General features: G+C 40.2%; 3 protein-coding genes and 1 non-coding gene across 6 annotated transcripts; 3 read left to right on the top strand and 1 right to left on the bottom strand.

Annotated features, from left to right (window-relative positions):
* dnajc5aa (DnaJ (Hsp40) homolog, subfamily C, member 5aa) lies at positions 1 to 2,050 on the top strand. Its single transcript, XM_041048854.1, has 5 exons — positions 1 to 107; positions 1,015 to 1,143; positions 1,269 to 1,482; positions 1,617 to 1,788; positions 1,902 to 2,050. Exons 2-5 carry the CDS (start codon positions 1,034 to 1,036, stop codon positions 2,003 to 2,005), a joined length of 600 nt encoding a protein of 199 aa, XP_040904788.1. The 5' UTR covers positions 1 to 107; positions 1,015 to 1,033; the 3' UTR covers positions 2,006 to 2,050.
* A 4,262-nt stretch (positions 2,051 to 6,312) lies between these two features.
* On the top strand, positions 6,313 to 10,543 carry LOC121188893 (tumor protein D54-like). Of its 2 annotated transcripts, XM_041048843.1 has the most exons (9): positions 6,313 to 6,421; positions 6,811 to 6,935; positions 7,058 to 7,206; positions 7,506 to 7,553; positions 7,991 to 8,092; positions 9,346 to 9,372; positions 9,984 to 10,019; positions 10,153 to 10,201; positions 10,283 to 10,543. In XM_041048843.1, exons 1-9 carry the CDS (start codon positions 6,409 to 6,411, stop codon positions 10,361 to 10,363), a joined length of 630 nt encoding a protein of 209 aa, XP_040904777.1. In that variant the 5' UTR covers positions 6,313 to 6,408; the 3' UTR covers positions 10,364 to 10,543. The 2 variants fall into 2 exon arrangements, with proteins under 2 accessions (XP_040904777.1, XP_040904782.1); XM_041048848.1 differs by lacking the exon at positions 9,346 to 9,372.
* Positions 10,544 to 11,045: 502 nt separating this feature from the next.
* Positions 11,046 to 11,117, bottom strand: trnae-cuc. Its single transcript has one exon. It is a non-coding gene; the product is annotated as a tRNA-Glu (tRNA).
* Positions 11,118 to 11,945: 828 nt separating this feature from the next.
* Positions 11,946 to 14,626, top strand: ppdpfa (pancreatic progenitor cell differentiation and proliferation factor a). 2 transcript variants are annotated; one of them, XM_041048870.1, is made up of 6 exons: positions 11,946 to 12,106; positions 12,244 to 12,298; positions 13,518 to 13,620; positions 13,794 to 13,871; positions 13,974 to 14,067; positions 14,177 to 14,626. In XM_041048870.1, the coding sequence occupies exons 3-6, from the start codon at positions 13,566 to 13,568 to the stop codon at positions 14,307 to 14,309; spliced, it is 360 nt and encodes a 119-aa protein (XP_040904804.1). In that variant the 5' UTR covers positions 11,946 to 12,106; positions 12,244 to 12,298; positions 13,518 to 13,565; the 3' UTR covers positions 14,310 to 14,626. The 2 variants fall into 2 exon arrangements, with proteins under 2 accessions (XP_040904804.1, XP_040904798.1); XM_041048864.1 differs by lacking the exon at positions 12,244 to 12,298 and having other exon boundaries at positions 11,947 to 12,106.
* The last annotated feature ends 384 nt before the right edge of the window (positions 14,627 to 15,010 follow it).

Raw genomic sequence — 15,010 nt, forward strand, 5'->3', positions numbered from 1 at the left:
GAGAGGGTCTGGGTACGTGCGAGATGCAGCCATAGTCACGCTACACTCTCTAAAATTATAACCTGCCGGGATCGTTAGTTTTGCAGCACATCGGAGCCGAGCGAAAGGTGAGCCTTCTCGTGCATGTCGAGTGTTTGTGTCTCCTCGAGACACTGCCCCTTGCCCTTGAAAATTACTGCTGACGATTCCATCCCTGTCTTGCATCAAGAACAGGCCAGGAAGCAAACCAACATGGATGCTGTGCGCTATAGCCGTGCTGCTGATGATGCTTGCACAGAGATTATGCTCCTAGCATCGTGTTCTCAGAGTCTAATCCTTCCTATAGACAATTCACTACGGGATTTGATTCGTATCAAAGGGAAATTTGACACCCACTTGTCAGAAGAGGCAGCTTGTGCTGAAAATGTTAAAATTACGCTATACAGGGCATCAAATCGACCAGTGGCTGTTCATTTCTGCCAAGATGACACCCATTTGGAGGCATCTTTCTTACTTGCAGCCTCAGTTTGATAAAGCCTTGTTTTCTTTGAGCATCCTCGACTGTGTGGATGTCAGCTGCTGATTTACTTACAGCAGCAGAGGCAGTCAGTGGTCCTGCCAAGATGTCACAGTCACAGTACAATCATCTAGGACCATTTATAGCGTCTGTGCAATTACACTGAATAGCTGGGAAAATTAGATTACTGCAGGAAAATGTAATAAATACAGAATTTTACACCCCTTTTGCCTTTTCCGACTATTCTCCCCTGAATTTCACACAGAGCTGGGCCCTTCCATATGCAGCATACAGGACAGCTGTATCTAATCAAGACAGCACTGGACCAGCTGTTGTCTGCAGTCAGGAGGATTCAGTCACACAGGCCTCACTTTAGTTAAAGGGTTGATATTATCTTAACAGATGTGTGCCATGATAAACTGGTGATCTCCACAAAGTAGGTCTGGATCTTTAGGTTTGCTTGTGGATCATGACATGCAGCCCTGTCAGTGCACTTAGGTTTCTGTTTCTGTGCCCAGCCTGTGGACGTAAGGCATCATGGCTGAGCAGCAGAGGCAACGCTCTCTGTCCACCGCTGGTGAGTCTCTCTACCATGTTTTGGGAGTTGACAAGATGGCCACAACGGATGACATCAAGAGATCTTACAGGTGAGGCGTCCTTCTGTAACTTAGACTACCTCACTCAATTGCCACAGAAAAGTTTTTAGTCACATCTGCTGTGAATGTGAGTGTTTCTATCTGATTAGTCAATTTCTCCGCCTTCCTCTTCACAGGAAGCTGGCATTGAAGTTCCACCCTGACAAGAATCCTGACAATCCAGAGGCATCAGATAAGTTCAAGGAGATAAACAATGCCCACGCGATTCTGAACGACCCCACGAAGCGTAATATTTACGACAAATATGGTTCTCTGGGACTGTATGTGGCTGAGCAGTTTGGAGAGGAGAATGTTAACACTTACTTTGTCCTTTCAAGCTGGTGGGCAAAGGTAAGACTGAGGAAAGATCTGGACAATTTACTGTTTGCATTTTCGAGTTACACCTCTTTTTCTTATCCTTTGCTCACACACTACAATCTGTGCCTCCTTAATTTTATTTTTTCCCATGAATCTGCTTCCTGCAGGCTCTGTTTGTATTGTGCGGCCTGGCCACCGGCTGCTACTTCTGTTGCTGCCTGTGCTGCTGCTGTAACTGCTGCTGTGGAAAGTGTAAACCACGGCCTAGGGAGGGCCAGGACCAGGACTTCTACGTGTCCCCTGAGGACCTGGAGGCTCAGCTCCAATCTGATGAGAGAGGTGAAAACTGACCAACCTGTGTCACCACTCCCGTTTTGAATTTGTGAGGGAGTTATTCAGAGGACGAGGCTTCATGCAAACACTAAAAAGCTTGTTTCTCATTTGTCAAACAGAGGCTGGTGGTGACCCTATAGTGCTGCAACCATCAGCAACAGAGACAACCCAGTTAACATCGGATGGGCACCACTCCTACCACACTGACACCGGCTTCAACTAACCGTTTGTTCCCATCAATCCTGGCCTGCAGTCCTGCCTGCTTCCCTGCTCCACCTCAGTGAGACAAAAGAAAGGGGCAATCCATTTTTCCACTTCAGAACGGGAGCCATGTGGAGGAGGGGGACTAGTAAGCATGGCCCATGAAAGGAACTAGTGAAGTCACATCCCTTACACCCCTCCCCGATTGATCCACCTACTTATTTCCCCCAGTACAAGAAGAGAAACAACTAAACTGTTTTTATTTCTTCTTTTGTATTTCTTGGCCTTCAACCACACAGGTCGCCTACCCCACTTTCCCTCTCCCATATTTTGCATCATGGTGTAGCATGCACTGTTTATAAAACATGGTCTCCAAATTTTCTTTTATCTTTTGCAACATTTTTACTTTGCAAGACTCATAATGTAGGTGCATACGTACGTGCAATATGTTCATATGAGTGCAGTTCACGAGGAGGAGGAGGAGGAGGAGGCTGGGGGGGGGGGGGGGGGGGGGTAAAGTTTACGTGATATTTTATGCTAAAGGAAAGGAGAGCCATGGCTCAGGGAGAGAGATGTGTTTGCTGGGTGAGGTGGTGCCATCATTAAACCTTCAAGAACAGAGCTGTCATATATTACAGTACAATTTTCACTTCTGATTTGCAGTCAAGAATATTTTAGTTGAAAATGCCACCTGCCATCGTCAGACCTCCAGGATGTCTTTGGTACTGTGTGTGTGTTTGCCTGTTGTCTGCTCCCCTGAGTGTTTTTAATGTGAATCATGAGGTTGTTAAGGCACAGAGCTTTATTTGCAGACAATTTTTCATTAGTGTTGCTGACGTAACACTTCTACTTCAGTTATTAATTAGTATTGCCTTTCCTTTCTTCTGCCGCAGCTTTAATTCAGCCCTTTATTTCCTTGCAGAGGTTCTTTCCCCTCTTTCCAGCAGCACTGAACAGGTTGTTTTGACAATTACTATCAAGTTAACTTTTATTCTGATTCATAATTTATTTCATACCGTTTTGAGCTGGACCTGAAAATTAAAATCCTTGATTTTTTTGACGTTAGTGGTTACATGTGATTTATTAAAAATTTTGACATTGGATTCTTAAATCAGAAGGATTACCTTATGAATAAATCTCATATGATATATTGATAATTAACATTTTAATAATGTAACGTTTCATTAGTGGATGAAATTTTATTTTTTCATTTTTCCTAGTTTCCTAGTTTGGTCCAGGTTACTGGAATCATATGCAGAGTTGCTGCGGTCTTTTCTTTTTGTTTTGTTTACACTTATGGCAAAACTATTTTCTAGAGACATTACAACTCATTGAGACTGATCAACATACACTTCATCTAATTATGCCAGTTATTTTTGTTTACTTATTGAATCTGTGCTCTATGAAGCCAAGGAGCTCCAGGTGATCCAGCTGACTGTGATCAGAGCTGTTAAAAGGCAGAAATAACAGATCTCTATCAGCAGCAGCCCTGGTTCAGAGACTGACATGTTTTAACTCTGAGCTATCTTGAATATATTAAGTAGTTGATGTGATGTGAAAAAAAAAACATGTTGCAGAGTTATTTTGGGAAATAAAGCTGACTACATAATATCCACATGGGGATATTTTAGGTAGCAAGGAATCTTCATTTCATCATGTTTTTAGTCCTTGTGTTTTGAACTGAAGTCTGATGACTCTGACATTTTGTCCAATGCTGTGATCGTTTTATCATTTTTGACTTTTTGGAATCCATGTAGAGTAAGAGGCTTGTAAAGGCATATCATCTGTGAGCCAGTGCTACAGGCAGCTCTGAGTAAAATGACTCTAGATTTTTCATACTGCTGAATTTGCATATATTGCGACACATATGCAAATTGCCATAAATTGCCATGAACATCTTTGCCACTTTGTCAGTTTCATAACTGCTAATAATGTGTTTAAATGGTTTACACTTGGTGAGCTCCTGTTGCCCACCCTCTGCTATTAACGGTATGGATGTTGACCTCTGTGGCCCTTGTATGATGTTTCCTGTAACCCTTGATGAAACATAGATGTTCCTGTCATGGCTTTTTCATTGAGATACTGAAAAATGCTACTGTAAATGTTCTAAGTTGAATGCACTGTGTGTTTAAAAAAAAAAAACTATAAAGGATCAATGATCAGGAAATGACTCCATAAAAAGACAACATAGTATATAGTGTAACTATAGTGAAATGGTTATATGATGCATTTTTGGAATTTTATTTATTTCATACTTTGTCATGTTTCAGATGATGATTGGCTTTAAATTTAACTGGTATGGTGTTGTAATGTAACCATTAAATTTTGCAAGGAATGGTATAATGGTTAAGGTTGCTTGTACATACACTTGGCCCATATAAAGTATAAACCTTAACGTTTATGTTGTAGCATGGTAATTGTGTGTCTGGAAGAAAACAAGTGGATCATTGATCTGATTTGCTGTTGTTGAATAAATGTTCATGAACATTTTGACTTGAGTCCTTATCACATTGTATGGATGATGACAACCTGTGGTTATAGTTGAGAGACTGTTCAAATCTCGCTGACTGGATTTATGAAGGCAACAGTTACTTATGTCTAACACAAAAACACTTACAATATATGCTAATGCAAATCCACAATGATGGTGATGAGCAGGGCGCATTTACACATAAACATCCAACCCATACCAGGTCTGCAGTGGTGGAAGAACTACTCAGATGTTAAGTAGAAGTAGAAGTACCAGTTCTACATCCACGTAAGTATTAGCTTCAAATATACTTAAAAGTACCAGAAATACTTAGCATACAGAATGACCCATTTTAGAATAACATGTATAATATTATTATTATATAATAATTATCAATATAATCATTGATGTACCATGGTGTATATCATTTTAATGTTCCAAGTGGTAATTTTAATTACTTTACATGCTGCTGGGGATCTTAATTAATTACAATACTAAATAATTTAGCTGTTAATTATGTTTTGTATCAATAATTGGAATCTGCAAATTAATTAGCAACTAAAGCTGTCATATAAATTTAACAGAGTAAAAAGTTCAATATTTCCCTCTGAAACACATTATTAGCAGTTATAATATTGAGCATATTTATTATACTGTATAATTTATAACGTATAATGTCAGAAAAACTAAAATTTAGGTTTAGATATACAGCAATTGTATAAAAAAAGTGAACACATTCCTGCTTTTAAATAATCATACTAAATTTACAAACCCTAACACGCTGAGGTGTGGTGTCATGTTTTGCCTGCAGATGGAGACAAGTGGTTTATTTTGCCAACTTATTGTTCAATGGCTACAACAGTTAAAGTTAAAAGGAGTAACTGTATAATCATCATCATACATTTTAACCAACTGAGTAGATTTCCTTCGTCACCTTATAAGAGTTATTAGTTATTTGTCAAAAGGGCCTCTTTTTCAGTCTTTGGAAACACAAGACGGTATATTAACGCTCTAAATAAAATATTACTTTTTTACTCAATTCTACCAAATATCTTAAACATATTATGAGGATTTTGTTGTCAGCTTAGGCAGTAAGGGTTTTTACTTACAGTGTACGTATGGTAGAATAATTTAACTAATAGTTATGTATTTTTACATAATTAAGGAACCTCTGCTATCAGTACATTAAATCCATGGTTTTATTTGATGGTTTCTGAGCTTTGTCTTATTTCAAATATTCTTACATTGTTCCTTAAGGATCTTTGGTAGTTTTTTTTTTTCTTTTCTGTATTTATATTACATTGCAATCACTCCTGAAAATATAAAATGTAAATGACAGAGAAAAAACATTGCTCCTCTCTTGGCCAAGGGTAAATGTGTCCTCTATAGAAGTAAAAAGAATCTCTAAATGGAAATACTCAAGTAAAGTACAACCCCATCCTCCAAATACCTTCATGATTTTCATCTTTTCCAACAGAATTCTTTGGGATTCCTATAAATTTCTCCAAACCCTTTAATACAATCTATACTCTTTACAGGAAATATGTTTGGTTCTACAACAATTTTCACAGTTCTATTATATACATATTTGTTTTTCTATTGTGTCAAAATATGTTGTGTAATTTATTATACTCTGTGCAATTATATAATAATTCAAATTCACAAAATTATGTGTGTACATCACTCTCATACTTAACCTAGCCATTGCCTCAAAACGGTAGTACTTCCACTCCACCAGTGTGTGTGTGTGTGTGAGAGAGAGAGAGAGAGAGAGAGAGAGAGAGAGAGAGAGAGAGAGAGAGAGAGAGAGAGAGAGAGAGAGAGAGAACAACTTCAGTCCCAATAATAGCCTCGGTGATCCTGACTGTACCTGCCTCCTGTCAGTTTCTGAGTTGAGCTGACTGGATGGAGACAGGCAGCCCCCGGCTGTAGTCAAAACACTCAGAGTGGCAGCAATGAACCGACAAGGTAACACCACCTCACGTTGTCTGTGTAGCACAAATATATCGGTCAGTTTGGGTTTAGTGGGAAACCGACGTGTTCACAGTGTGTTAAAGCTGCAGCGGCTCGATGGTAGTTAACGTTAGCTCCGTGCGCAACAGGTAGCGTTAGCTGTTAGCCGGCTAGGCTCAGCTAGCTTTAGCTAGCCAGGCAGACAGAGTGGAGTTCATCACCGCGGACAGCTCCGGCTGTCTGCGTTTATCATGGAATATAAAGCTGACGCTACTAACACCTGTTACTGCTTCAGCTACTGTAGTGTTTAACTCACTCGACTCCCTAATCTACAACATTTTTTTTTTTTAAAAGTGTACAGCAGCTCCATCTGTCTGTCTATCAATTAAATATTCTTTCTTAAGGTTTTGGTGGGATTCCCTCATCCATGAACTTCTCTACGGGGATAACAGAAACATCAATCAATGGATGTTCCCACTCAGATCTAACAGATGAGGACTTAGACAATCTACGGATTGAACTTGCAAAGGTGATGCAGCTATTTTGGGCTATTCATTATAATGTGTGACAAAAACAGGCAGAAAAAAAGTAAATATGTATAACAGCATTTGGTCACTGTTGTCTCTCTTCTTGTGTTTTTCCCTCACACAGACAGAGGATGAAATTCAGACTTTGCGGCAGGTGCTTTTGGCCAAAGAACAATATGCAACAGACATCAGGAGGCAGCTGGGTATGAGTCCTCTCAGTAACATCAAACAGAACCTGTCTAAAGGCTGGCAAGAAGTCCAAACCTCAGCCCCGTAAGTGAACTTGCAAGCTCATAAACACTCTATGTTCAGACTGGCACTGTATGGGGACACAAATACAGTAGTAAGATCGGTTGGATGTTTAAACACTCCACTGTGCACCTCCCTAGTCTCACCTGATTTACAATAAGACACCCAACCCCTGCACTGGCTGAACATTTGCCACGCATTGTCTTAGTATAACATGGTTATGTAACCACGAAAAGCACACTAATGGCTAATGACTGTTGTGGTCTCCCTCTTAAGTCAGGATAATAATCTACTAATGTCTGCATGCACTTTTCTCGTTTCAGATATCTCACAGCCTCTGCCACTTTGGAGGACATGAGGCACTCCAATGTGTGAGTATTTTGATTCATGAGTTCATGATATCCTGAAAAAAGAAAACATTTGTACTCCAATTCACGGTGTAGGGGTTTCCCAACGTTTTGTCGTGTGCTCACATGCTAAAGACGCATGTGTTCTAAGAAACAAGTGATGGGATTTTCCAGGTCAAATAGGATCGGTGCCCCGTTAATAGCCTTATAGCCTGACTTAGCACAAGGAGCAGTAGTAATAGCAGGCAACGACAGGACTAACCTGAAGCGTTTGAATCCGAGTGGACAAGGGATCTTTTGTAGCCAAATGGACCGTAGCCATTGACGTATATGAGCCTGTTGTTAACCATTTACTTCCTCTGCATGAAATCATACCTTTCTGTGCTTTATGTGCACTTTACTGTTTGCAAAGCATCTCACATGTGTGGTGACTCTTGACTTCAACTTCTTTCAACCTGTAGATACGTGAGGACACGGGAGAGTCTGTCCCATGCAGGCCAGGTGACGTCTTCCACGCTGTCCACTGTGGGTGTGGCCATCACCAGGAGACTGGCAGAGATGAGGTAATCTCAGAATTGGCTTAGCGTCTCCCTCCTAATTTTCAAAAGAAAAACAAAGTCAAATACATTTCCTGTTTTATTTGTTCAACAAGAATGCGCCAAAAACAAAATCAGTTTCCCTCATTAATATGCAAATTTATGGAGAAAGGTGCACTAAAGTCTAAAATGATATGCTCCATATAGGGTACCTGTGGCGTAAGCATGAAGTTTGTGTGTGTTGTTTTTGAGTTATTGTGTTCAGAATAATGCGCCTGCAGAGTTACAGATGGCAGCATAACAACACAAAAATTGCTCAGTAATGAGTCATAACAAACCAAAATAAGAAGAAGTAGTAAGCTTGAGATAGTATTTTTTGTTCTCCATGGTACATCTTTAGCGTATTAATGAAAACACCACACATTGCTTGTGTGAATGAGGGGTCAATAGTGCAACGGTACATCGAGGTGCCTGGTAGGAAAAGGTTAGTTCAGCCAGGCAGATGGACAAGCAGGAGACCAGGAGAGGGTCATGACAGGTGGACAACATGTCAGAGCGAATGCAATAAATATTCAAATAAGAATATATTAATGTTTTGGATGGCAGAATAAAAGTTTGTGTCTGCAGTTATGTTCTGATCTCCTTGAATGTTCTTCATTATCTTCGTATCTCGACCTCGACCTCACAGCTAAAACAAGGTTTTAATTTGCCTACTTTTTTCACAGCTGACATTTTAACTTGTGGTAGTAGGAAAAGCACAGGCGTTACTAATAACAGTAACAATGGCTGTAATTTTATTTTTTTATTTTAATCAATAATTAAAACAAATGTTAGTTGCAGCCCTAAATCAGTTCCACCTATTCCATCCTTGCAGGCTTGTTGACTAAACTAACTAAAGAATAATGCTTGGCTTATCCTTTAAAGCTGTAAGTGATGGATGTCCCCTTACATCTTAGCACATCATTATTTTTTTAAGCGATACCCCACCCAAAGTCTGGCTTTTGATTATTGAAAATCTGCCCCTGTGAGGCTTGAAAATTGGCTGAGTATTTTGAACTCAAAGAAGATTTTGGGTGGAGTATAACTTTAAATTTGAAGGCCTCCTGGCTTGTTTTGTTTGTTTAGCCAGTAATCAACCATAATCCAATCTCACTGGTACATGTGGACATCAGCAGCAGTAGCGGATAAGTCTGTTGTTGTTCTCATCAATGTGGAAACAGAAGCTGGTGTGATGTTATCTGTGTGTGTCTGTCTTTATCTTCATGCTGCAAACTCGACAGAGCTCTGCCTCTTCCAAGCCCACCACGGTAAGATCTGTGAGTGGTAAGACTAAACTGAGCTCAGTGTTTTGAAGCTGAACTGTGCATGTGCCCAGACCAGAACAGGAGTAAAATTTAAAGTAGAATAAACTGATTTTAAAGTGAGTTTCGTCTTTGTACAGCTTTACAGTTGACACAAATATAGTAAACTCTAAAACTGTACAAAAGTACTGAAATAACTGTAGTGAACAGCAAAGGTGACAGGCTCTCTACCTTGCCCTATGCTATTAGTTGCAGTGACAAAATCATTATACGAACGATGACAAAGGATGCATCCCTGTCTATCAACTTACGAAACAAATGCTTTGGGGGCATCTAGAAAACAAACAAAGACAGCAGAGCCTTGACTTCTTCTCAGCTCCGTGAACCTGTTTAAAACCAAACTGGTTCAGAAAACCTCCCAACTGTTTAGAGTAATCACCTCCATGCCCTTGATGCCACACTGGCTACGGCAATCGGATGAGAGATGTCCATAAAATAAAAAATAAAATAACCATTGCGATTCATCGCAACATACAGCTAGAAAAAAAGGGTTGTTTGTTATGTATTTGTTGGTTATGTATGGCTTCATTCTTTCCTTCATTCTTTCCTTTACCCAGCCCCCTGAACCACACCATAAGTGTGCCGACTATGAGGTAAACCACCATGTTTGTCTGTCTCTGCAGTTCCTATGGTTACTGCTGTATTTGTGTGGTTACATTGGTGTTCAAGGTCACTATAATATGATAGAAGAAATTGTGTACTGGGTAATTTCATATTTCTCTGCAGACACTCTTCTACCTTCAAGTCTCTTGAGGAAATGGTCGGCAACGTGAAGGTGAGTTCACCAAAACAGCAGACACATAGTGCACACAGTTCTCTTGCTACTGATCACTGGTTTTACGTCTGATTCACACAGGATAAGGTGACGGGCAGTCTGACAAATAACGGAGATACATCTGGATTTGAAAGAAGATCCGCACGCCACAGCACAAGATAACACACTACACTTAATTATTTTTCATACCTTGTAAAGTTATTTAAAAAAAAATGTTATTTTCTTCCCTTGTCTGTGTGAATATGCCCATTGTTATTTCTGACTGTTAACACAGAATGACTAATAGAATGTATTAAATTTGTAAAGTTATTTTGACCTTGAAAATAATCTTTTAATATGTAATATTTCACAGTGTTTCATAAATGTAATGTATTTATTTTGAGATATGAGAGCAGTAAACCTTTCTTCTGAAAGTAAATGAATTACTTGCAATGTGCATTCATTGGAATTAACTGTTATATGTACAAGAGAGACTATCACTTACATAAAGTATTTTTGTGCCTTAGGTCAGTCAGATGGATGGTGTGTGGCTTTTTGTCATTAAGGACCACACTTCACTTTAATTGTGATTCGTGAATCCCGGCAGTCTTTCTGTCAATATGCGTATAAAATTTGGCTATTATTTTACATGCAGCCTTTGGGTGGTGCTAGAGGCATAACCCTGAACTTGCAGTGTTTTGTTTAGGAGATGAAAACGGCAGCCCTTAGTGTTATTGTTTATACATGTCAGAAAAATGGTCGCCGTGAGAAAGGTAACTTCAGGGACTAACTTTTCGTCCAAACCATAACCAGACTGGTTGGCAGAAATTGGTATGGGGGGGGGGGAAGAGGAAGAAAACACTTGTTCCCTGACCGGGAATCGAACCCGGGCCGCGGCGGTGAGAGCGCCGAATCCTAACCACTAGACCACCAGGGAGGTGTAAATTATGCTAGACTACTACTACTTTTAAATGTAAAACTTAAAAAAACAAAAAAAAAAAACCTGTTTCGCTTCTGAACACCCCGGCTAAGACAGTAGATATACGCAAAATAATTGTTAATGTTTGAGAACTGTTCTTAAAAGAATTACTCTTAATCGATACTCTGACAAGGTTATTAAGCTTGTTTTGACTTTGTGGAAATACACTTAAAGAAAGTCCCGCTTTTGCGTAAACCAGTCTGCACTGAAATCACAGTAGGAGGGGATGTTTTAATACTCAGCACTAACGGGAAGAATGATTGCAGCAAGAACTTGAAGGACACTCAGAGAGCACAGGACTCCACCAAGACCAATGTCAAACAACATACACCAGACGTCAGAGAAAAAAAAATTTGATCCGGATCTGCCCCTAAATCGAATGTGCTTTGACCCTTCCCTCCACCAAGTTCGGTGCAAATCGGTTCCGTATTTATAATTTTATTTTTATTTGAGTATTCCTGCTGACAAATAACCAAAAAAAGACAACCTACTTGGCGGAAGTAAAATTAAGTTTCAGTGTTCAAAAAAAGAACTGTGACCCGATCCTTTAGACACCGTGTTAGCAGTTTAAATGTTAGCCAGCAAAACAACACGGAGGCGTGACTACGTCCTTCAGCGGGTTAATTAAAGCCTGTCCAAAGCCTCCTTTTGTCTGGTGTCACCAGGTTCCTGGCCCCTAACCGAGCAGGACAACAGCACGTTCCGTGTCCTCGAGTTGTCACAGTCCCCGCCCCGCGCCACACAGCAGCGCGCGCCTGATCCACATCCTATAAAAGCCGGTCGGCACTCGCCCCTGAGCCAGTGACAGCAGCAGTGTAGTGACCGAGAGGGGTCCACACGGAGAGTCTATCTACAAATGGGCCATAGTAACAACTAGCACCTCTTCTACTTAAAGCCATCCGCACCTTGCAACCGCGTCTGGTGCCAACAGCAGCATCATCTTAAAGGTAGGTCCGAAAACACCGTCACTCAAAAGCGCTTCACTTGTATGTTTCACCATGAACTGAACATGACAACTTTCTTAAATACTACAAACGGTCCAGTCCATCGGTTTTTAGGCGCAGTGTGAAGTCTTTCTTTTCAGTTTTCCCTCACATTTGTCTCACACCTAACACCTGTCTTCATCTCAACATTCAAAGGTAGTTTTTGCATCATGTGCTGGCATGCTTTAGTACTGTGACACAACTGTTATGTTCAGTTTCTGAATGTTTGAATCCTCTACAAGGACACATACACAAAAACTCACATGCATTTTTATAAACACACACAAGATAAATGCTAACTAGCAGGTAAAACGGCACCATGGCCACTTTTTAAGTAGCGTGTTTATGCATCAGCTGCTGTTTTTATCTAAGCTTTGAAGGGCAGACGTGTCCTGTCTACTCCTTGAAATCCCCAAAGCCATCTGCTGCTCACCTGGAGTTAAGCTTTACAGCCTCCAGCTGGTTCCCAGACTTCAGGCTGTAAACATATTCTACTTTTAAGGGTCTGAAATAAGAGAAAAGATACCAAAAAATAAATCAAAAATATAAAGACTCAAGATAAGATTTACATGTGAAATATTAAATACATACACATGATAGGTTTACTTTTGCACATTTTCTAATATTCAGCATTTTGCTGCACTGTCAATAAATCCTGATAAAAGGTTAAGTCTGGTTATAAATGCATTTTTGCTCTGGGGATTAAAAAATGTGGATTGAGCCATCTGTAATGTCCTGGCACAACAGCAGCAGTAGCTTAGACATCCATCAGCAACACAAACATGTCCTCTATTGAGAGAACACTGGCACAGTCGCTAGCCAGTGGCTTCTGCAGTCACGCAGCCAGCTCGTGCACTACCTTATCTGACTTTAGCGGAGCAAGTGGGCATGCTCTCACGCACGCACACACACACACACACACACACACACACACACACACACACACACACACACACACACACACACACACTCTAGTTATCTGAGTCATGGAAAACGAGATTCTCAGAAGCAGCTGCTTCTGTTTTATCACTCTGCAGTGAAGGCCTGTGGACAGGAATGGAGCACAAAGGACATGAATGAATGCAGCACAGCTTCCCTGAAAGGGGTCCTAAGCGAAATGCTGTTCTGTGAATGCTGTCAGTGCCGATGTGCTTTCTCACCTCATGTCTCCATAAACCCAGACAGGATCTTTGTACTGAAGTGCTGGGCCTTGCATGCAGTGCAAGGCCAATGTGGTGATGACAGTGCAACAAGACACACCACATAAAGCAAAATGCAAAGAAATGAAATAATGGTGAAAACAGCATGCACTTTTCCATTTTAAATCCAGCCTATTAAAATCTGTGCAATCTATTTTCCTCTGTCTCTCCTTCAGGTTACCATTTTCCATCTTTGAGCGGTTTTCCACCTAAGGTCGGAGAAAATGGCAGCAATTCCATCAAGTGGCTCCCTCATCGCCACCCATGATTACTACAGAAGTGAGTCAGACGTCACCTATATGCATTCATGTTATATTCATTTCAGTGAATTCAGTGAACCAGGTGGCATCTTTGTTTTTTATCCATTCATTTTTTTGAAAGCGTTTTTTTGTCTTTGATAAGATTTCCTTCAATTTGACACTGAAAGGAAACCTACTGTATCTTTGTTGCAGGGCGCCTCGGGTCCACCTCCAGCAACAGCTCTTGTGGCAGTGCCGAGTACACAGGAGAGGTTATTCCACACCACCCAGGTATAAAAGAGGGATGAGGTTTAATTTGGAGTTGAACTGTGAAAATGTGAAGCCTGCCAGTATCAAAACAAACCCTTTTAAAAGTAATTTTGTTCTCCTCAGGACTTCCAAGGCAAGACTCGGGCCACTGGTGGACTTCATTTTTCTTTTCAAAGCAGAACCAGCCTGGCATGCAGAACGGATCTGAAAATCAAAAGTGAGAGTCAGAATGATTTTTGTATATATATATATATATATATATATATATATATATATATTCTTTTTGGGTCTGGAGGTTAAAATTATAACGTCTTTCTGTTTTGCAGGAACAGAACCTACACAGTGGCCAATGGCCAGGTGACCTGTATCGCCAGGGAAATGGTTTTGCAGAGACAAGTCAGCGAAAGCAGTGAAAATGGGAAGTTTGAACCATCAACCCCTCCACCAACTTCCTCCTAGACTCCATTCCCTGCCATCACCCCACCCGTTTAACCTCCCATACCCACCCCACCCCTCACCCCCAACACCTCACTCACCCTCAACTTGCCATCACACAGTCCAGCACTGGAGATGGAGATGATGGCGGTGATGATGAAAGTGTTTGGTTTTTTTTTTTTTTTACCTTTAGTAAAACAGAGTTTGCGTTTCCTTTTTGCCTGTGTATAGTATGTTTTATTATGACCAAAAGTCAAAAAAAGCTCAAGTATGTAAAAAGTTTTTTTCATTTTATTCTTCTTATAACTTGTTAATAATGATAAATAAAATGCTTGCAGTCAGCACTGACATTGTGTTTTATTGTTTCCACACGCTCAAAAAAATAAATCACTGGATGAACATAATTTCATTACATTCCATCTCAACAAATCAAATACAAATCAAATCAGTCTATCCTGTGTTATTTAAACACCATATACATTTGTGGGTTCAGTTTTATGTATTTTGTCTGCAACAAAGTTAAACAGTCCTAAACATTGTTTATTACTTCTAATGTTTAACTTCCAAAGTTAACACAAAAAGCCTGCAGGAATATGGACAAATTTTTCAGACTTCTATCAATCTTCAAATTAACTCACTCCAAAAGCTTGTTTTTAGGAACTGTGCCTTTGAGGACAACTTCTGCCCATTCAGATCTAGAATCTGGTGGATAGCTTAGGTTCAGA

Source organism: Toxotes jaculatrix, chromosome 2 (assembly GCF_017976425.1).
Source record: "Toxotes jaculatrix isolate fToxJac2 chromosome 2, fToxJac2.pri, whole genome shotgun sequence".
NCBI lineage: Eukaryota > Metazoa > Chordata > Actinopteri > Toxotidae > Toxotes > Toxotes jaculatrix.